The sequence below is a fragment of the Fundulus heteroclitus genome, chromosome 12 (assembly GCF_011125445.2).
Source record: "Fundulus heteroclitus isolate FHET01 chromosome 12, MU-UCD_Fhet_4.1, whole genome shotgun sequence".
Lineage (NCBI taxonomy): Eukaryota > Metazoa > Chordata > Actinopteri > Cyprinodontiformes > Fundulidae > Fundulus > Fundulus heteroclitus.
In genome coordinates, this window is record NC_046372.1 from 26,701,052 (window position 1) to 26,725,040 (window position 23,989).

General features: G+C 39.8%; 1 protein-coding gene across 1 annotated transcript in view; it reads left to right on the forward strand.

The window, feature by feature from the left end:
• The first annotated feature begins 3,445 nt into the window (after window positions 1-3,445).
• The window catches only part of npffr2a (neuropeptide FF receptor 2a), a 47,805-nt gene continuing 27,261 nt past the window's right edge, over window positions 3,446-23,989 (forward strand). The window contains exons 1-2 of the mRNA XM_036144380.1: window positions 3,446-3,664; window positions 22,634-22,968. Of these exons, the coding sequence (XP_036000273.1) occupies window positions 3,630-3,664; window positions 22,634-22,968 (370 nt within the window). The 5' untranslated portion in view covers window positions 3,446-3,629. The remainder of the gene's footprint in view (window positions 3,665-22,633; window positions 22,969-23,989) is intronic.

The following is a 23,989-nucleotide window of genomic DNA, read 5'->3' on the forward strand; positions in this document are numbered from 1 at the left end:
AAAATACTCTTACCTTGATTTGATGTCGCTGGAATTGGGTCAGGATGTTCTTCGGTTGTGCCCTTTCCTCCGACAAAATGCTTGCTACATATGTACTTGAATTTGGTAACTTTTTCCGGGTTGAACTGTTGTGTAGGCCGACCACCCCGGTCCCAGCGCACACATTTCTCCTTGGCAGTCTTGAAGAAAACATCCTTCATATGCGGCCGATCAGCGTACCTCGAGTCGCTGTTGCACGTTCCATAGCAACAATGTTTAAAAACCATGGTCTTAGATTTGGAAAAAGCAGTCGTTTACCGAGTAAAACCTAGGCTAACGCACGTCTCTTTTAAAGCAAAGCAGCGGCTGGGTTCCGGAGTTTGCCCCACTGCGTACCACGTGATGTGACGTCATTGTGACGTTGTGTTTCTAAAAATAGCTCGCGCGCGGTACCGCATTACAATATACATCGATCATTAGACATCGATCGATGATAGAAAAAAAAGGTCAATAAAAAGTTCAAAAGAATAACAGTTTTGCTTCCTTTTGCATTTTAGTTATGTAAATTAATATTACAGTCGTTACATTCTCCCAGCCAATCACAACGCAGAACCAGGAACCAAGCTCCGCCCCCTTTAAAGAGCTCAGAGGGCACGCGTTCTTTTTTGTCTTTTAAAAACTTGCAGTTTTGTTAAAAAGTTGGTTGAATAAAGGGTTGAGTTTGAGTGTTTATGTCTTTATCTAAAAATTGGTCAATAATCAACACCATAAAACGGGCAGGGCTGCTCTTAAAATGTATGTTTTGAATTTGTTGATACTTATCAATATCGATCAGTATGATTTCTATTTTATCAATATGTTTTTTTTTCCTATATCGTCCAGCCCTAGTACTAATGCGTTGCAGAAAGAAGGTTACGGGTGTAAATCCATGCCAAGGCTTATCTGCATGGAGTTTGCATGTTTTGCCATGCCTGTGTGATTTCTCCCCATAAGTATAAATGTGTGCAGACATGATTGGTTGCCATATGCTAGACCAGCATGTCCAGCGTGTGGCCTGCCTCTAGCCCAATGCATGCTTGGGATAGGCACCAGTCACCTGCAAGCCTGAAAGGACAAGAGGAGACAGGCAATGTATGCATGGATGGAATGATGGATGAAACTATTTTTGCAGCGCTGCAGCACGGCCAAAAGATTTGTTCTGACTGAAATGGACATAATTATGTTCATTCTTTTAAATCCATGCCTTAAGTTGTTCTACCAACTTTAACTGAATATCTCTCAATCAAATGTTTTTTTTTTCACTCAGTACTTTTGAATGTAATTAACATGATCTATTTTAAACAGAAACGGCATGCTCTAGACATTTTCCTGAGGAAACATTGATAGAAATGCTCCACTTGTCTTAACATGAACAGTTATTGTATATTTTGTAATATATTTATCAGTATTAAAAATGATTCAGACCAACAGCAGCTTTTAATCATAGGGTCTGCAAAAACGTAAAAATGCACCGTAAAAACCCCTATGGGGCAGACAGACACTGAAATAGACAAAAATCTACATATAAAGTGGCTTTTATATTCTCTAACACAATTCTTAAGCTAATCCATGACAAGCTGCATCTTCTTGACATGAAAAAAATAATCATAAAACAATCTGTCTAATTTGAAGACAATCATCTCATCAGTCCACTTAGTTTCAGATTTTTTTTATCACTCATAACATTGATGATAATAAAATGTGTTTATTTCATAATTACTTTACCTTAAAATTTTACCATTTGGAAAGTCAGGAAACCATTTTGGGTTATTGAAGAAATGTGTCTTCCCTCATTCAGGTCCTACTGTCACATGGTTGTAATACATATCTGTAAAATTATTTTTTGTGTATGTTTGCAAAAACATCTGAACAGTGAATGTAGCTGAGGCAAATCTGATCTGAAAGGGACATTTTTAGGTGTTTAGTTTGTAAGCAGGAAACATTTTACATCGGAAACTCTCTGAGAATCTTCACTTAGATTAAAGAAATTAGTTAATTAGATTTTTGGCTACGAATATACAGAATACTACAGATCTTACTGAGAATTGCAAAATGGTCACATGATCTATCAGTATAAACACATCTTTGCAGAAAGGCCCCAGAGGCTGCAGCATCATTAAGCAAGAGGCATCAAACCATGAAGACCAAGGAGCTCTACAACAAGTCAGGGACACGTAGAGAAGAACGAGAAACAGAATCAGCATCAGAATCAACCATATTTTCCAAGATTGCAGGTACAGACAAACAATTTGACTTTGGAGTACAAATTAGGGTTGGGTTATAAAAAATATCCAAATATTTGGTGTTTTCCGGAGCATCATCAGGTCCGTCATCTTCCAGGCAAAGCGAGTTTATTTGTAAAAAGCACGTTTCAGTAACAAGATAATTCAAAGTGGCGTACATGAGCAGAACATGCGAAGAGAAAACAGACAGAGGATAGGAGTGGAATAGTAGCAGCAGGTTAAGATATAAGACAAGTTAGACTACAAACTAAAACATTAACATTCAAAGGCAGCTCTAAACAAATAGGTTTTAACCTTGATTTAAAGGAACTCAGAGTTTCAGCACTTTTATAGTCTTCTGGGAGTTTGTTCCAGTTAATTGGATCATAGGAACTGAATGCTGCTTCTCCTTTTGACCCAGAAGGCCTGAGTGGTCTGAATAGTTGATGCACTGATAACAAGTCTGTGATGTATTTTTGGTGCTTCAGTGATTTATAGACTAACAGAACTAACAGTTCCTGGCCTCACTTTGATTTGACCGATTTGAGATTGGTGAGAAAGTTTCCTCTCTAAGGAAACCCAGCAGGTTGCATCAAGTCTCTCCAAGCAGCATTCACTCCTCCTGAAAGAGCGTAGAGCCACAGTGGACAGTCGTCTGCATTGTTGATGGCTTTGCAGCAATCCCTCATACTGAGCATGCATGAAGCGACAGTGGAGAGGAAAACTAAAAGTTGAAATCACAACAAACAATGCAAATTGGAGAGCAGTAGGAGAACTCAGCAGAGAGAGAGAAATAGACCCTGATGTCCTCCAGCAGCCTAAGCCTATAGCAGCATAACTATAGATAAAAGATCAAGTAGGAGCGTAGAAGATAGTCTGAGGCATGAGTCCCAGTAAAATTCTCCGCCTATGATGAAATGACTTAAGGCAAAAAAATGTGTTTTGAGTGGAGGCGTTGACGTGTGTGAGTAAATTTGGAACAGTAAGGAGCTTTGAACCGCAGCCTCCGCCTCTCACTTCCAGCGTTGGATTTTTTTTTTTTAATATCAGACTCTTGACATTTCCGAGGCAGCAGCTGGAAGAGATCAGGAGGGGCATATCATTCAACCATTAGCCCGTTCAGCTCCCCCCTAATCCCTCCCCTCCCGTCCTGACGTCAGCGTACCAGCAGCCACGGATGGATGCCACAGTAATCCCCCACTCTGCGCTCTGAGCGGCAGGCTGCGCGCTGCCCGTGCCAGCGACGCACATGAATCCGGACTGAGGCGCAGGAAGAAGCGCAGACTGGCCGCTTCATTCCGGGGTTCATCGGGCGAAGCTGCTCCTTCAATCTTTGATCTATGTCTGATTCAGAGGAAATTGGACTCTTTTTACTTTCCCTCAAAGCGCATGGCCAGTTATCCACTTAACTGGACCCAAAGCAGGTAAGGCATATTTTGAAGCGTAAAGCATGATCTATTGAACAAGTTACACGGATCTATCAGCCACATGTATTCACTTTTGAGTTTACGTTGGGAAAAAGGCTTCCAGGTCAACGAATTGACTAATTGTCTTCCCTTTACGCCTCAGTGCGCAGTCATTATTTGGTCACAGACACCGCTTTGTGCAGCGGGGATCAGGCGTAATTAGATGAGCAAAGTTTTTGCAGGCAAGGGAAAGGAGAGCGCACGAACAGCGCAGCGGCAGAGAGGACAAAGGCGCAGGGACTGTTCTGCGCTCAGTATTGGCACAACATGATATTTCCCCTGGTGTTCAGCGCAAGGACAATCCCCGAATCCTTCTTACTGACGAAAAAAGTATCTTAATTAAGGATCTAGCTAATTACAGGGAACTGTTGAAACAATCCTCCTTTTTTAGCCTGAACGTTTCCATTGTCGTGCATTTAGTCCAACCATCAACACGCACACTCATTTGCGCATTTATTTAAATCATTGCCAGATATTATCACTCAAACTTAATCACCTCTGACCAAAAACATTATTTTTTTTATTGTTTTGATCATGCACGACCTTCAGGAGGTTGTGCATGATTCTAATGAAACCTTTGTTATAACTTGTAAACTGGCTTTACAGTTTAAATGGACATGGCCAGATCTAAAAGAACTCATGGTATGCAGTACTTTGCAAGACAAACATATGCAGTTCATATCTGTATCAAACACAATCCAGTCCCAGTGATTATATACAATATGCAGTGCAGTCAGATTCAGTTTACAACGCCAGTGAGTGAGAAGAAAAAACGTATCCATTCAGTTTGGTGCTTCATATCAAGTGGGACATTTGCAGAGTGTTCAGGCTCCCTGTGGTTCTTTTGCAGATCAATATTAGAACGGCTCTGAGCCTGATTATATTATCATTTGTGTTTGGTATTGTCTGTATAAAATAATTTCATCACCCCATGCCACTCCTCTCTGCCTCACTGGTTTGAGGTGGTATTCCTGCAGGTTAACTAGACTGCAGTAAAGTAATGAGCTCATAATGAAAAGCTAATTGATGGCAACTGTTATTACTTTGGTTAATGTGGCTCAGAAAAGAGAAGCTGTGGGGGCCACTACTCGCCTCCCGGTAAATACGCATTATGACTGTTAATGAGTGGGCCCCTTTTTTCCCCCTCATTGTTTTTCATTGGTGGGAAAAATCCACCAAGAAGAACTCTTACATTTTTTCTGGCAATATTATTAAGAATAAAATACAGTTGAATGAAAACATAAAATCTTGGATACATTTTTTTAACCAATGCTCTGAGCGAAATGTCATTTTTCTGTTTGGTTCTGATACCAGCTCACGTTTTCACCAAACCGCGGTGCTGATAAGAACGTGAACAATGATCGTATCGTTCCAGCAGCAAAAAGGAGCGAGCGTGTAAACAAGCCGCTACAGTCAGCGAGCTTCATCTGGGTCACAAGGTGGAGTCCTTATGTGTTTCTGTTCAGATTTGATAAAAGAATAACCATGATTCACACCCGGCACTTACATTTACCGTTAAAATCAAGTTTCCCAGCTGTGCCTCGAACATTGAGTTATGAATATGTATATTTTACAATAATCTCAACAGCTCTGCTCAGCATAAAGCCATTCCAGTTATAGAAAGTCTGCAATAATAACGCTTCAAACAGAAAGGGACCAAGTCATTTGAATAAGTACATTTATTATTAAAATCTTTAACTAAAATGAACAATAAGGAGCTATTGATGGCTATTGAATCTCTCTCGGAGTTGTCAGTGCAGCAAAGGAAATAGGATGATTTGAATCTGTTCTTTCTGACAGCTAGCTAAAGTCCAGACTGTCTTCCATCCTTTTTTGATTGTCATTTCCCCCCATATCCCTTTATCCATTTTATTTAAATTTTCTATTCCCCTTTAGGCTGAGATCAGGCTTAGAAATTCATTTTCAGACTCTTAGTCTTGCTCCCACCCTACTCTCGCATCCACAGCACCCATGCTCACCCCATCTTTGATTCTGAGCGTCATTCTGGATATTATTGGAGACTCCAGCAAGAGAACAGCCCTCCGACCTATTCTAAGATCCAGATCAACAAGCATTTTATTGTTACTCTCCCTTAAACATGTGTAAACATCATACAAATCCCCTTTTTACAACCATTCATCAGGGTGGAGCTTAGATGGCTCTTTGACCATTCCTCTGTCCAGATCATGTAGAGTCCTCGGTTCAGCTTCAGCTCGTCTCACATGTTTTCTGTAGGATTCATCTCTGGGGACACAGATGGCCATGGAGGATGGTTCTACATTGATTTAGCCTCATATTTGGGATTATGACCCTGCCTGAAGACCCAACCATGAACCTTTATAACTTTAGTTATATGGCAGCAGCCCCAGAAAACATACAGATAATGTCCTGTTTTTCCCCAAATGACTTTAACGAGTTCTAGCATCAGAAGAGAAACTTTCCCAAAGCATAACTAGTCCTTTATTATACCTTACAGTGGGCATGAGGCGTTTCTTCACATATTGACCTTTATACTCAGACTATTTGTTGCCTGAAATCTCAGTCTTAGCCTAATGTGACCAAACCTCATGGCTGCAGTTAGAGTTCCAGCTGACTGCATGTGTTTATATTATAATGCTCTATAGCCTATTGTTGTTGTTTTTTGCTGGAATTCTTAGCAAACGGTGGAAAGTTGAGATGCAGTTCTGTAACAGTGAACTTTGGAGATTGATTCTCTTTCTTTACCACTTGATTCACTTTGCAATGCTGGCAGAATAAATATGAGTCCTTATGTAATCGTTCCCAGTGGCCAGAGAAATTGATTACAGGTCATATCGATACAGCAGAAAAGCAGATATTACAAATTACTAATAAAAAAATTCTTAAACACTTTGATCCACTCATAGACAGATTAATAACAAATGATCCAATGACATCTATTTTACAGAGATTTCTTATTTGCTAAGGAATAAATCTGCTCCATGCATCAACATGTTTCAGTGTGAGGTCATCCTTTATAATTTCTTTCACACATCTTTACCAAGAGATCCAATAAATGTGTCTGGTGCTGTAAATATGTCAGAATTTCCAACAAAAATCCTGCTTGTAGAGAATGTAGATTAATATGAGGAAGAACAAGAGAGAGAAACATTTTGCTTGGTGCTGCTTCAGAATGCGACCACTAGATGTCACAATTCTAGAGCTTGTTAGACAGGAAGGAACCAGTGTAGTCTTATCAGCCTGATGCTGTGTTCATCTAACACTAACATTTCCCAAAATAAATAAAACACGCCAGAGCTGTTAGGAGCAGAGTGAAGATATCAGCTTAGATTTAACCAAACCCATTAAAGTCAACATGGGGGGAAATGTGATGCTGCTTTTCCCCCAAGAAGAAATGTGAGATGTGTTATCAGCAGCAGGTCAAACGTCTAATAACGCGGCGTCTCATTTATCACACGCTAAAGACTGAGGCACTCTGGGGCTTCCACAAATCTTACAAATCACATCTCAGACTTGCAGCTGCTAAAGATAACAGATGTATGACTTTTAATTGGGACGTTTACATGGGAGCTTATTTTTTCCTTCTGCATCTCTCCTTTGAGCATTCTTCTTCTTTTTTTTTATTTTTACTGGAACCAAAGATGGAAAAGCGCCATTTTGCTTGGTTCCACACATTGCAGAACCTGGACCGATGCTGAAATGGTCTATTTTAAGCTATAATAATTGGGTCCACATCAGAGTCAATTATTCAGCACAATCTCAACACCTCACAGTGACCAGATTAACGGATTTATGAACTAGCTTCTAACCCATTTGCCCAACGTTGAGGATGATGGGAGTCTCAAAACTGAGGTTCACCAGAGACCCACACACACTGACCCATATCTGATTTGATTCCCGTCATCCATTGGATAACTCTGAGTTATCGGACTGACGACATTCCCTCTGCCACAGAGGAGAAGCAAAAAGAACACAAGCACGTCAGGACATCACTGCAAGCTGGTTACCAGAACGAGGCGTTTGTCAAATCTGCCAACAACAAATCTGCCGGTAGAAAAAGCAACACAGCGCAGAACGCTGAGGAGAGAACAGAGAACATTGTCACTCCACATGTGTCAGGCATGTCTGAGAAACTCAGCAGAATTTTCTCCAAACACAACAAACCAGTAAATTTCAGCCCTAGTAACACTCTCAGACAAAAACCGGTTCATCAGAAAAACAGAACATCCAAACCACGGCTGAGCGGCGCTGTGTCTGCGCTGCAGTGCAGTGAGGACTGTCCAGACTCCTACATCTGAGAAACTGAACAACATCAACATAAACGCTGAGCAGCACAGGAGGGCCAGATTCAGAAGTCCACCTGCACCTCCAGAACAAAGAGAACTCTGTTGACCACAAGGAAGTCCAGATTTGGGAGAGTGAGAACAGACGGTTAGAAAGAGGGGTGAAAGAAGCCAGTTTGGTCAAAAGAGAAAAGCTACCACTAAACAATGGGGGGGGGTTACAGCTTCCAACTCCCCAGAGTTTACAGCTCAGTTCTCCAACATGTTCCAGAGGGATCACATCAGCATCTCGTCAGGATTCAGGTGACCAAGTCCTGCACTCACACCAAGCAATAGCCTCTAACGACCCAGGACCGTGGGTCACTGATTAGCATCTGACTGAGATTTTGCACAGGCAAACCCAAAATCATTGCATAAAGTCCTGTTAGTCATCCACATCGTGCAGGTTTAGACATTAGTGTACTACATGGTTTTATACAGGCCATCTCTTCAGTGACAGAGTCAGAGAACTCTCTTTATTGATCGATGTAACTGCTGTTAACTAAAAGTAGAATGGGGGCCAAACCAAATGTTTTGGTTACCAGGCTCTCCTCTGGTAAAAACCTGCTCCCAGTTTCTATCTGTGAGGCAGAAAGCTTTTTAAGACTAAGCTTGAGCTTCCCTTTTTGATGACACTCATAGTTAGAGTAGCTTAGGGTATCCTGACCATCTGCCTCGACCGGCTGCCCCCAGTGGGTGGAGGCAGATGAGCGTTCACACTGGTTCTGGTTCTGCTGGAGGTTCTCCTCCCTGTTAAAGGGGAGTTTTCCTCTCCACTGTCGCTTCATGCATGCTCAGTATGAGGGATTGCTGCAAAGCCATCAACAATGCAGACGACTGTCCACTGTGGCTCTACGCTCTTTCAGGAGGAGTGAATGCTGCTTGGAAAGACTTGATGCAACCTGCTGGCTTTCCTTAGAGAGGACATTTTTTGATCTGTATAATCTGACCTAATCTGATTGAATTTGACTTTAGAAAGTGCCTTCAGATGACATGTAATTGGCTCTATATAAATAATATTGAATAAAAAAAAATTAAAATTGAATCTCTGCAGTTATGCTGCGTAGACTTGAGCTACTGGAGGACATAGTGAACCAGTAGTTTCACCTTTGTAACTTTCTCCTACTACTCTCCATATATGGATTATCTGCATTTATCGCTACGTTAACATCATGTTCTCTACACATAGAAGTTGCATTTGGCCCAGCATTTCTGTTTGGCTGTTTCCAAGAGGGAGCTATTTGCTAAGCTGTTGCTGTCAACGCCTGCAAATGTTCTTATGTACTTTAGAGGATGCAGTTGTTTGGTCTTCCTGTGCCTAACATCGTCTCTCTTCTAGAAAAAGTGACTGCTGCTCCTAACTCTGTTGTGAAATACTTTTGTGTGTTTTTCAAAGATCTTAAAACTCGCTCAGAGCTTGTCTCTTTAGCTGCGTTTCTCTCCTAGACGAAGTCATTAAAGGAACTATTGCTGCCATTAACTCTTTACTTTTTCTTTAACATACAAAGCCGCTGTGGATCGGTTCTGCTTCTGTGTTCTTTGTGTGTATAGTCGACCCTCTCACACCCCCGGTCAGATGGTTGCTCAGACCTGAGACCGTTTCCATCAAAGGTTTCTTTCAGTTAAAGAAAGGTTCTCATTCCCACTGTCACCACGTGCATGTTTATTATGATGGATTGCTACAAAGTTAACAACTCAGCACAATCAACCACTGTCCGCTGTCACTACGTTATATTTCTGGAGGTGGGACTACTAGTCAGTCAATGTAATCGTCTTAATTTCCTTAGAAACCTTTTTACCAATTGGCATGATGAATTGAACTTGACTGCATTGGTTTATAACTAGAATCGAATTGGAACGCATGTAATTGACTTTAAATCTTTATATATAATTAGATAGAAGTTGCTATATATTTTAGTGCACAAATTGGATCAGTTTTCTGTTCTATTTTAGCTTTAAAGTGCCTTGAGCATGTGAATTGACGTTATATAGATAAACTGTTTTGCAGAGAATTTCGCTGCAGGTCAGGATCATTATCAGTTTGATTTTTATTACCATTTGATGCCAAAACTGTCAAACAGCTATAATTATTATTGTAAATTTAAGTAAGGTTGTAAAGTGTGAACATAGTGCCAGTCTCTGCTTAGCTTTTCAGTTAATGTTAGATTTAATGGTTTGCTCATACTTTAACATTGTTTTTTATATGATTGGAAAATTTAATGTTTCTTTCAAGTGAAATGGACAAAAAATGTTAATCCAATATGCCCATTCAGGCAATTATATTTCACAAAACCACCTGATTGTTAATTTATCATGTTCTTAGTGATAGCGGTTGAGAGACATGTGAATGAAACTCATGAGAATAAAACTGTAAATCATCGTTTTTACCCCATTTTAACGTTCTCAGGACAATAGCTGACAGAGGAAATAATCTTATTCTGAAAAGCTGGTTAGGAACAGATCTGCTGTAGATCTTGTTTATGTTGTTGTAATCTCTGTCTCTTTGTCATTAAGTGTATTTTTTTTTTTAATTTAGGACATGTTGTAGCTCTGCTCCACGTTTAAGTTGTGGGTCAGTTTTGCTCCACAATAGTTTGTAGGCCGTATCTGTCTGCAAATAATAACATGCGGTTGTTGCTGCTCGGTTATCTACTTAAATGCCACACATTCAGTCAGAGCAAAGAATGTAAAATTCAGGTTTGCTGAAGCACTTGCATGTACCCCCCCCCCCCCACACACACACACTATCGTACATCTACTCCAACGTTGTCCTGGATGAAAGTACTGAGAAAATATTTACTGCATTCCTTCACATTGGCAGGCTACTAAAATCTATTTTTACGATGCCAATAAGTTGGTAACCTAACCCAGAGCACATTTTGGAGGCCAATGGTCTGATGGAAGATACTAACATTTATTTTGGCTATGTGCAGGACAATCTCCCCCGTAGGCGATAGCTGTCTGTCACAGCTCTGCGAGGAGCAGCATGCTGACAGTTTTGGCATCAGAATCATGAGACACAGTGTGGACAGCTGGCCAAACCAGATCCGTCTACAGCAACCAGTTACACATCACTGTTATGAGAGAGCAGCCCTAAGTGTTCACCATGGCCTTTTTCCAGGGTCCGGATCAAGGGGTCATATATATATATATATATATATATATATATATATATATATATATATATATATAGCACAGCTTAGTCCATTACAGTCAATTGGTGTGATTGTCTGTCTAAAGTCAGACTTTGCTCTTTTGCACTTTATGGCATCCCTAAGACCAAGGGTGTAAAAACTTTTTGGAAAATGGGCCAAAACTGTCAAGTCAAAGGAACTCAAGGGCCAAAAAGTGAATACAATTTAGTTTTAAACCATACAATTTGTGTTAATTCTTTACCTGCTCCACTAAATATGATCATTTTAAATAAATACGTTTGTCAGATTTTTTGTAGGAAATTAATGTGTAAATCATTGTAGATCCAAAGGTAAAAAAAGAGTTTTGCTCATTTGTCATCCAGTTTGCAACTTATTTAGAATAATTTAATATGACTCTTTAACAATAATAAACTTTTTTTGTCTAGCAATTAGGGCTGGGCAAGTTAACACGTTAATTTCGCGTTAACTCATTAGACTATTAACGGCGATATTTTCTTTATTTACAACACTTTTGTTCATATGGCAGCAGAACATTAAAATAAAAGTGCTCTTTACACTACTTTTGAATTCATTCTTGGAGTTTGTAAATACAATGCGATTAATCGCGATTAATCGCGGTTAATCAGGGCGATTAATCGCGATTAAATATTTTAATCGTTGCCCAGCCCTACTAGCAATATAATAACAGTATTTGGGTCAGTTGTATTTTGAAAACACTTGCTATAATCAGCCAGATTTCAATGCACCAAAGTCTGAATTTGAGTTATTAAATGTCGTTGAATGTTACTATGAAATTAGAGAGAATGTCAAAATTGTGTTTATTAAAAGATGAATACTTTGTGTTGTACTTGACATTTTTAAATTGTAGGATTTTAACTTTTCTGTAATAATTTTGCCCTAATTAAAAACTAAAAGCTTCCATCTGCATCAGCTACCTGTGCTGGTGATCCACCCAAAATCAGTAGAGGGGCCACAGGTGGCCCCCGGGCCGCACTTTGGACATGTCTGCCTTAGACTCTCATAATAATTGACGATAGTTTTCTGTGTGTGAAATGAAAGAGTTTACTATCAATAATAAATTTGTTCATGTAACCAGCAGTCCTAAATTCCCCTCAAACAATGGGTGTAACTGTACAAACAGCAGAAATGCTGCTCGTCGAAGCAGGAGACCCTTAATGGGTCCTTGATGCTGGATAACGGCTAGAGTCTTCCTCGTTTGTTGATTGGACATCACCTCCGCGCTACTCTACTAACCTTTCCAAGAACCAGACAATCGAATCTCCCCGACCAGCTTCAAAAGTTAGAGATGAAGAGAAAGCGGATGGATGCAAAGTGTTTTAACAGCGAAGGAAAAGACGTCTGTGACAGACGCTGCCTCCAGCCCACAGACCTATTTTACCGTAGATCTCAAGGGATTCTGAGGAAGATTCGCTGTCACCTCTGTAGAGGGACTGCGTAGCAGATACAACGTGTTCTCTCCAGGTACGGACATGTCTGTTCTATCACCACCAGCTAAAGCTGTGAGACAGAGAGGTAAAGAAGTAAAAATCAAATCCTACAGAATTGACTTTTTACAACCAAACAAGAAAAACAAAACTGCTAATATTTGGTTCCATGGAGCAACGGGACCTGGAGTGTGGGTTAGATTTAGGAACTAGAGGAGTTTCATCAAGAATGTTATTGTCATTAACTGTCGCAAATTAGTCTAAAGTATGGTGGATGTAATGTTTTCAGCATGGCATTAGTAAAGTGGAAGATAATTAGGGTAAATGTCTCCCTACTTCAGCTTACCCACAATGCATGGGAGACATCAGGTGGTATTAAAATCATATCAGTCTCATTATGTAAAACACATAAAGTCTATTCTGCCTGGAGAGTAAATTTGCTTTGTAAGGAGCCTAAATTAAACACATTATGTCAGGAATAAGAGGAAGATATTATGAAAGTACAATTATCTTCAGAATCACCATATCAAAGCCTAAATTGAAAATTCAATGTTAGTTTTTATCAGAGTCTGGTTCTTTACTATATGCAATACGTTCAGTCATCCCACTAATGTAATTAGTGATTAACAAAGAAAACAAACATGAAATCTAACTACTTGAAAGGGATTTCAGATGGAGAATGAGCCTGAATATTTTCTTTAGTTCATAAATGATCTAACCTTATAAAACACTCATGGTTTTCATGCATTATTTGGATTTTTTTAAACACCTGACTTTAAATACCCAGCTAACTGCAGCGGTTCCTTTGACCCGTTGTTCTCCTCAGTCAATGGACGGAGAAGATCTGCAAATCTCTTTTCAATCCAGCATCAAGGTTGTCTCTGCGCAGGAGGGTCTGGCTGTTTTCATCCTGTAAACGGTGCTAGAGACGCCACCATTTTTCTCTTCGGATTTAAAAACCAAATTATCTCAGGACAAAAAGAAAACTCTTTATAGAAGATTAAATTATGTTTCAGTTATTTAAAGCAATTGAATTTAAAACAAATAGAACAGACACGTCTATATTAGAGAGCCATCAGACAAATTTAATCAGATTTTTACACTTGTACTGTATTTACATTTTCACAGAAGGAGAAAATTTGTTATAGTTGTCACAAGGTCACATTCTATTGACTGAGCTTTAACTTTACCAGAAAAAAGATGATTACGTTAAGGTATATTACATTGAACATGTAGTCCCATGCATTTGAGTTTTGCTGAAAGCTTAAAAAACGTGATATTGTGTCTATAGTCATCGCATTTGGACAATACAAAGAGCATAGTCTGTTGAATAAACACTGAAGATTTTAAAAGCAGTCCACTTCTTAATGGTAAAGCATTTACAAAATGGTAAGTCACTTTTTATGCATTTATTATTGCTACACATAATGATCTGTAGTTGACAAGAGCAAAAACATTAAAACAGTAAAATTAAGCTTAATTCCAGAGCAGTTCCAAGGTAACTGGTGGGAAACCTTCAGAAACTTTGAATAACCACAGAACCTCTAACATTTTGTTGTTATAGGCCAGCACATACATTATACTGTTGTTCAAATCTGGCAATAAGTAACATTTGACAAACTACAAACCACTATATTACAAAAACTTTACTGTAATAGACTGGATAAATATATGGAAAAACATAAATTATTACATGAAAGTCAATATGATTTCAGAGCTAAATGGTAAACAACGCTCGATTTAATTGACTGTTGAATAAATAAACTGCATTGATCAAAGAAAAGTAACTGCTGGGCTGCTTATGGACTTAAAAATAGCATTTGATACAATAAATCACGACATATTAATTAAAAAATTGGAATGATCCGGGATAAGGGGATTACATGGATAAGAAATTCTTTACAAAATAAGAAACAGTTTGCAAAACTTGAACATTTTTGCTCTACGTACGTGGATATATGGCATCCCCCAAGGAGCAGTACTGGGTTCAATATGATTTATTTATTTATTTAATATAATAGTGACTTATGCAATGTATCTGAAGTTTTTAAAGCAGTTTTGTTTGCTGATGACACAAATTTGTTTTTCTCGAATCACAACCTAAATGATTTAAGAGACAACGTAGAAGTATAAATGGGAAAATTAATACAGTGGTTCATTCAAAATAATCTATCATTAAGTGTGAATAAAATGAAACCCCACAAGGGACAAGTGTGATATATAGATATAAAATATAAAACACATTTTCAAAAAGTTTGGCAGTCTTACACAGAGTAAAATATTTCTTGGATCAGAAATCACTACATACATTGTACTGTTCATCAATATTACCGTATTTGAATTATTATGTGGATGTTTGGGGAACCAACTATAAAGCTACTCTAAATCAAATAGTCAGGTTTCTAAAATGGCAATAAGAATAATTAATAATGCTGGATATGGAGCTCATCCCAAACCACTATTCATTCGATCAAAAATACAAAAAATTCAGGATTTGGTGGATTTCCTAACATTGCAGATTTTCTTTAAGGCCAGAAACAAACAATTACCTTTTCATTAACATTGATAAAGTTTATTGAAAGGGAACCTCAATATAATAGATGAGGACAAATAAAAATAGTCTGTAGAAACATTACAAAGCTTTTGTGTTTCTCCCAGAGTATAGAAGTGGGACAACTTGGATCAAGAACTAAAACAATGTGAAACAATGCAACAGTTTAAAAAGAGATATGCAGAAATTATTTTTGTAAAATAATTGTTTTTGTAAAATAAGCAAGGAAAATAAAAATAAGATTCACAATCTTCATAATATTCAGTGCAGCTTTAGAAGGACGCTGATATTCATGTTTTTTTTATGAAAAAGCTGTATGAAAGGTTGGATTATAAAAGTTATTTACTTCTGCCCACTCCTATTCAGATATCTACTTTTGTTGGATTTGTACATTGGCTCAGTAGATGTTTTTATGTTTGTCTGAATATCCTAATAAATAACCTGAACTATCCTAAGTGAACATTTTAAAAGCATCTCTTTGCTCTTTTAAACACTCTTTCACATCTGCCCTTGGTTCAACATACACGTAAAGCTGCTTTTACAATCTGATGTATCTGATTTCCTTGAAATGGTTGACCTCATGAGCTCCCTGACAGGATATTGGTAAATGGTAAATGGCTTGTACTTGTGTAGCGCTTTAACTGGTCTTGACGACCTCCAAAGCGCTTCACACTACAGTTCAGTCATTCACAGACCCGGCGGCATGGGCGGGCATTGGGGGGCCGTGCCCGCCCTGTGAGACAGCTGTGCCCGCCCTGGACTGGAAGCTGTCTTTTTTTTTTTTTTCTTTTTTTTTACCTCGGAGTGGCCATCGTCCTTTTAGTACTATCTTTGATGTGCCAATCATACAATTTAACCAATCAAATCAACGACTGACTGCAGCATGCTAGCCAATCACAGCTGGAGTGGGGCGGGACACCGAGTCATAGCCTTCAGTGGCCGCCGGCCGCGGCGCCGCCGCAGTTCGGTTGTGGTCACCGTCGGTGTCGGTAGAGCGGGAAGAAAATTTGGTCTGATTACCAATAAAGTCCCTTAAATGAAAGTTGCGCCAACTCAGCGAGTGGCGCCATTTTGGGTCTAAACTTGCCACAGGCAGACGCTTTAACACTGTTATGTTATGCGCGTTTCGCACCTTCTAATACCCTTCAGGCAGGTGTTCTGAATAAAACACAACTGAGTGTTGATGATCACCTACTAGGCATCCAGAAAAGCTGATATTACATTTTAATAAGACTTGAGAGAGACATTTTTAAGTGAACTGTATACTTCTCTTTTACTGTCTTGAAGTCCAGAATTGGTCCCATAGGACAAAAATCAGACACACATTATGCTACAGCACAATGAAATAAAGCAAGAAGTCCAGAAGAAAATTTCACATAAATCGGACGGTCGGTGAAAATCAAACATGTTTGAAATTCAGTCGGCCGTCGTGAGGTTTTCGTGAGCGCATCCTGCTGTTCAAGCAGAGCTACGAGGGAGCGCCCTCCCCTCCTCTCCGTCCCCGCCAGGGGAGGGAGGGGAGCAGGCATCCCCAAAGCGACCTTCGCCCGGCCCGGGACCCGCGGGGCCCGGACGTCGGCTCGCGGGGCGGGGGGAGGGCAAGCGCTCCGGTCCGCGTGACGCGCTGGCCGCCTGTTTCGGCACGCCTCCGCTCGCGGGGCGGGCCGGGCGACCTGCCGTGCCGCGCGGCCGCCGGTGCGGTGCGTGAGCTGGGCTCGACCCCCTGCTCTGGGTCCCTGTCACCCACCGTCGCTCGCCTGCCTCTGCCACCACAGCGAGCGGTCCCAGAGGGGGCACGCAGTCCGGTGGCGTCCAAGCGCCGCGCCGCGCCGCACAGATCGTGAGCGGTGAACTTTTTAAACCCCGCGGTTCCATCGTACAGTTTGAGATGTATATTAGTACCACCACTGAAAAACTCGTACAGGGTACGCCCGGCTTAGCGGTTGGGGACTGGCGGGGAGAGACAAGCTTTGCGGGTTTTTTTTTTTTTGTTTGTTTTTATATTGGCGAGGCGGCCGCCAAACTTAGTGCCGCGGGAAACCCTGACTTCAGAAAAAAAAAGCCCACATACCTCACACAAGCGAGAGTTTGTTGTAGGTTGTAAGTTTTGTCCGTCTCTTGGTCCAAGCCACTGACTCGTTGATCCACAATAAACGCCGCTCTTCATCGCTTGGAAAACGGAACATCCGCGTCCCTTTATCAGTGCTGTTGCTGCAGCTGTGGGCACAACACCCTGGCATGGTGGCTTATTTTCGAAATAAAGAAATACTCGAAATAATCCGAAAAAATAAAAGAAAAATAAAAGAAATCGGTCGCTCGCAGTGTTGTAAACGCGCTGAGCTTAGCTGAGCCTAGACCCAAAATGGCCGCATGAGATCACGTGACCCGAAAAAAATGGAACGCCCATGACGCAACTTTCATTTAAGGGACTTTAATTACCAAACAATTGAAAGAAGTGACAACGAAACAGAGAGCGAGCTGGAAGGAGCGCTATTAGTTTATGTTTGAAATGCCAGCACTGAAGTCTAAACTGGAGTAAACATTAACGCTAGGAGGGTTAGCTAGACAGCTAGCAGGGTGAGCTAGGACAGCTACGAGCACAAGCTGTTCTGCTCCTTGTTCTCATAGCTGCTGTAATTACAGAACCTGTTCTAGTCAGATTTGTTACTTCAGTCAGTGTTCAGCCTTACACCAGCGCTCATGTTTATTAGCGTGTAACTTATGCTGGACTTTTAACTTAAGACACAGCGCTACAGGTTACCCAATGTCACTGTTAGTTTCCAGTAACCCAAACCAACATAAAACCTACCCAACTTAAAATAAAAAACAAGGCCAAATCTCAAACTCTCTCATGTTAAAAGCACAGAACTATTAAACACATAAGATGCCATTAGCACACAACTGTGCCGAAGCAAAGAAAAAAACTGCGCATATGGGCTCCAAACAAAATGTACAATCAGACAACCAAATAACACACAAGATCTCTTTAACAATCAGGATATATCAACCGGAAAAAAATAAGTTAGAAATAGCTTCCCAACATGAGCTGTAAATCTACCTTAATATGAATGTAATTTCTCTCAGTATAGCTCAATTAAACATTTCTCTTACACGCAGTCATGAAATATTTTTAAGTTGATAAGTAGAACTAAACCCCTCTTGGGTGTTTACACTGACGAAACACTTGATTAACCATTATTCTTTTCTTGTTTTATTATAACAATATTATTCATTATAACTATTATTCATTGATTATGTCAGATCGACAGATTCAACTTATTTAAAAAATAGATAATGACTATTTTGATATATTTTGTTAGTAATTCTTTCTAAAAGCCCAACAAATGTCATGAAAAGCTTCTGAAATTTTTTATCTGCCCATAAGCTATTTTTTTTCCAGCTCAATGTGTTCAAAAGCCTAATTGGTTGGATGCCAAATTTGGCAACACTGACTACACTATTACTATTTGTTTGTGCGTTACAGTAGTCACAGAGCCACTGTTCAGCCTGAAGCATATATATATATATATATATATATATATATATATATATATATATATATATATATATATATATATATATATAATTTTTTTTTCTTTTTAAGGTGTGCCCCCCTAAAAAAATGGAATGCCCCCCCTGTAATTTGTTTCTGCAGCCGGGTCTGGTCATTCACCCGTTCACACACATTCACACCCTGACGGTGGTGAGCTATGTTAGTAGCCACAGCTGCCCTGGGGCAGACTGACAGAGGCGAGGCTGCCATGCATAGTAAAGAGAACTAGGCCAAGGACTGAACCCCGTGGTTCTCCACAAGTAACCCTGGAGTTCGAAGAAGAAGAAGAATTTATTATTGACATTAATAAACTGAAATGTGTCAGACAGATAAGATTTAAACCAGTTTAATGCTTTTCCCTCAATCCCTACAGTATGTTCAGGTCTTTCTAGGAGAATACTGTATTATGGATAAGGTTAAGATCTGGACTTTGAAAAACCAAAGCAGCAGTTTAATGTTAACGTAATTAATGCTTTCTTGTGCACCGATAACTTATTGGCAAAAAGCAGCACCATGTCAGTTTTGACCCAAGTATTAGCTTAATTTAAGATGTGTTAAATTCTCAAAAATGTAACTTGAGAGGTACCAATCAGGCTCTGAATGGGTCATGTGACCCAGAGCGCTGCTTTAAGGCACTCTGAGCTAATTAGATGAGTGACTCTGTTTTCTGCCCCGTCCTTCTCTTCCACAACTCTTGGAGTTCCCCCTCCCTCTCCCTCTCCCCCCGGCTCTGTCTCGTCCTCTCCCTCTCTGTTTCAATGGGCCTTCCTGTTTTAATTAAATTAACACAGAGCACAGACTCTTATTTTACAGGTTTTTAATTCTTTGAATTAGAAAAAAAAGCCTTGCCTGAGTATTCAATAGTTAATAATTACCAATCAATAGAGATCTTTCATTCAAAAGTAATCGATGCTCAAAAATAAACATTAGAACCATTCAATTAAGATGTAATATATTTCTAACATATAATGAAACCACAGCACAAAATGGATCAATGTTTTAAAAATCGAAATTTTCTGAAACTATTGCATTAAGGCTTTATCACAGCTGTCGTTTGGTTGTAGCATCTCCTTATTTGTACAATCTGTTTTTCAATCTGGTGCTGTTTTCAGGTCAACACTTATAAGACTGTCTTTCTTATCTTTCTCTGGTGGTTTTGCTCCAGAACTGTCTTAATGAGGTTTGAATACAAAGGGTAATGCGTGGTGTTCGCTCTGAGCTGCTGGACTGGATGTGGTTTATTGGAGTGAATATGGATGGTGTGCATAAGTCAAAAGAAGAAAGCATCGTGAACATGTAAAGAAAGGAGCAACATCCCCTGCAACTAGCAAAAGGAATATTAATGTTGTGGTCCAAACCGTGACTAATGATGGATGTTTTTTGCTGTATTATTTTTTCTTCTTTTCTTCATTTCATCGCAGTGGTGCCAAAATGTCAGTTTTATGATTTTCCAGCAACATGTTTGCCTTACAATATTTTGCTCAATCATGCAGGTCGTCACTTTTCTCTGGATATTTTGACTGAATTTTTCATTCCTGGCAGTGATTTTAGCAGATTTGTAATGAAGCGTGAGAAACTCCTCCGCACATTGATTGTATCAGGATGCTTCACTGTTGGCATCAGAAAGAACTCAGTGTTCATCTTTTCCTCTCCAGGCAAATTAATATCAAGATACTGTCTTATTCGCACGCATCTGTTCAGCTCTGCCCACAAATTCTCTACAGTATTGAAAGCCACGCTTGATAAAATAAAATAAAAAAACTGACTTTGTGAACCTAAACCCACTTTTAACCTATTTGGGGATTAGGGACAGTGGAGGACACAGCTAACCAAAACGTTAGCTTCACTAACCCATGTTCCACTAACTAAAATATTAACTCTGCTCAGGCTAAACCAATAAACAGAGAAATTAGTGGAAGCTAACGCTAACAGCTGCCCACTAAGACAAGCGTCACTCAGGGTTACCAAATCAGACTTTTTTCAGCCACAACACAACGTCTCTATAAAAAACAGCCCAAATTTCATCCTCTTGTGAAACTCATGTTAAAAAGTATTAAACTTAAGAACACATCACAGGGAAACAACTCAATTACGACAAAGGACAAAGATTGCACAGAAGGGTTTCACAAAGTATGGAAAAATCACTTTTCCACTCACACCTCTGCAGTTGACTCTGTGCACTCTTTTAAGAAGAAGTTAAAACTTTTCTTTGTTTAACAGTTAAATATTTTAAATGTTGAATATTTATTTTTTGTGATTTTGTCTTATTTTATTATTTTAATTATTGTTTCATTGGTTTTCTGTGCAGTGCTTTGTCTGTGAAAAGTGCTTAATGAATACACTTTACTAACTTCCTTACTATGCTGTCAAAGCAACCAAAAAAAGTTGTCTGTCTCACCTTTGAGTAGTAAATCATCCAATGCATTAACAGACATGAACCAAGTGACATTTTTTTGCAAACCAAATCAACCTCTCATTTTTTGAAGTGTTCATCGTCTTGCAGGCTGACAAAAACAAAATAATTCCACCACTGGGTTCCAGGCTCAATGGAGCCATATTCATACTGCAGGTCTTGATGCTCAGTTCACACGTTTTGCTCAAATCACATTTTCTTTTTTTTTGTTGTTTTTGGTCATTTATGCCACTAATTAAATGGAACCCCATCAGACTTCTGTCTGAACGATTCAAGACCCCAGAGTGACCAGTGACCTGATGCACATATAACAGAAGAAAACGTCACACAGTACTGCACTGTTCATGGAAGAAATGGTGGATGTAATAGTTACTAAAAATGTTCAATAAATCTTCGTTCAAAAAAAAAAAAAATGCAGATACCGGCGTCTTTGCGTTAGCATGAATGGAGTCAACAATATTAAGACAGCATCATAACAAAAAGAAAAGACGTAAGAAGAAACAGCACCACTATTAACAATGGCCTCTGGAGCCGTGACTGCTGCTGCTGTGGTGAGAGCCAGGACAGTGACGCACATCACTGTCGCTATTTGGTGTTGAAATCAAATACAGGGAAAGCTAACCGGTCCCCAGTCTCTAAACTGTGAGAACGCTAATGCGCTGAACAAAAAGTTAGCGTCTGAAGTTCCGTTAGTTATCTGTTTGCAGATCGGTGAAACTGTGCCCACCACCGCTTGTGAGCAAGTTTCTAACCTGTGTACTAATGTCTAGAAATGTTATTGTACTGATATGGACGGGTCCTTGCACAGACCCCCCCCCACCCCCTCCCATTAATCAAGGGGGTCTCGGACTGAAAAAGCAAAAAGTGTGAAAACCACTGATCTGAAAGCAGCAGAATGTTCTTGTATTTCATAGGCCTGCATTAAAATTCTTGAGAAATAAAAGTTTGCATACATTATTAATACGTATGCCTGTGCAGCACAATACACACACACAAACAGAGCAGTCAGTAAGTTGACCTTTAAGGGGAAATGCTGATGATGTGAAGTTACATTGTAGCCACAACTACCCTGGAGCAGGCTGACAGAGGCGAGGCCGCCACACAATCAGCCCCCCCGGGCCGTCTGACCACCCCCAGCAGGCAGAGCGGCTAAAGTGTCTTGCCCAAGGACACGACGACTGAGATGATTAGAACAGAGAGAGGGGAGGGGGGGGGGGGCTCAAACAGTTGCTACTATGATAAAACGGAAATTAAACACTTCAAATATTCCGGATAAAGGGTTTATAAAAAAGTCAAAAGTCACTTGCAGAGTACATCATATCTATGCAGGAAGTGACACAGGGACACACTGCTCAATGTTCTCATTGGAGAAAGAATGTCTATGAATGAATTTAAAGAATTGTATAAACTCAAGGTAACATTCCTGCCTTGGGGGTGAAAAATGCCTTTTTCATTCCTTAAATTGCGCTTTGGTTAATCGGGTTCACGTGTCTGTGTCTCCTCTTGCAGGTTTAAGATGAATGAAGGACTGGAGAACAACTTCACTCATCTGTACGACAACTGGACGTTTTATAACTCTTCCCCAGAGTACGTCACGCCCAGGAAGAACATCACGTATGTCGGATACTACCTGCACCAGCCCGCCACCGCAGCCATCTTCATCGTGTCCTACCTGCTGATCTTTGTGGTTTGCATGGTGGGAAATGGAGTGGTCTGCTTCATCGTGCTGAAGAGCAGAAACATGCGGACTGTGACAAACCTGTTCATCCTGAACCTTGCTGTGAGCGACCTGCTGGTGGGGATTTTCTGCATGCCCACAACTCTGCTCGACAACATCATTACAGGTAAGCTGGGAGTGAAACACAAGCTATAAATCCCCATGTGGTGAGTGTTTGTAAGCTCTTAGAGAGGTTTACCTGGCTTTTAAACCAGTGAGTCCTGAGTTTGGCAAAGGTGTAAAAATAGGATGTATAAAATTGATTGAAAGCTGTTTAGATGTAACAGAATAAACCATCATAGACTGATGGAAACCAAAGATCCTAAATACTGGGGAAGAGTGGCGTTGGAACCAGGATGCGTCTAATCAGCAGAATGCAGAACAGCTTGGAGACACAGAGCAGGGGAACTGAGGGAAGGAGACTATTAAACACAGAGAACACAGAAGGAGCTTGACTAAAACACCAAAAAATATACAAATCAAAAAGAGAAAAAGGCTAACACTAATTTAAAGGGAAAAATCCTCCAAAATTCCATTGAAACAGAACAAAAAAACAACAAATTCAACACATGAGATGAAATAATATGGAACGACTATAACACAGAAAGAGAGTCAAAAATACTCAAGCTAGACTAGCAGCGCATCAATATATTTTTTTACTTAAGTAAAATATTTTCATCCAAAAAAACTACTCAAGTGAGACTAAATAGTATTTGGTAAAACAGCTACTCACGTACTGAATAACCAGACATAACATCTGATTTAATTTGTGAAAATCTAAGTTACATGCAGATTCTGGTGTCTTAAAGAATAAAATTGGCATGATTTATGTGGGCGAAGGTGGACCAACGGATAGGCGAGAACTTGGGAGCCGCATGATGAGGAAATATTAGTTTTAATAAATGAAAATGACAACACACAGAGTAGACCAGGCAGGGAGCAAACAGGCGATCAAACAAACCTGTTCGCTGCTGCAATGACCTGGATAGCTGAGAATTTGTAAAGGCAAGTGCACAGGGCCTATACTCAGTTTTCGTGCACTCAAAAGATGAAAATGCCTTACGGCCAAACAAATCTTGATTTGTAAAATCATGAGCATGCTCACCAGATATCAAATTCAATTTAAAAGTAACAGCTGCCTAATAAAA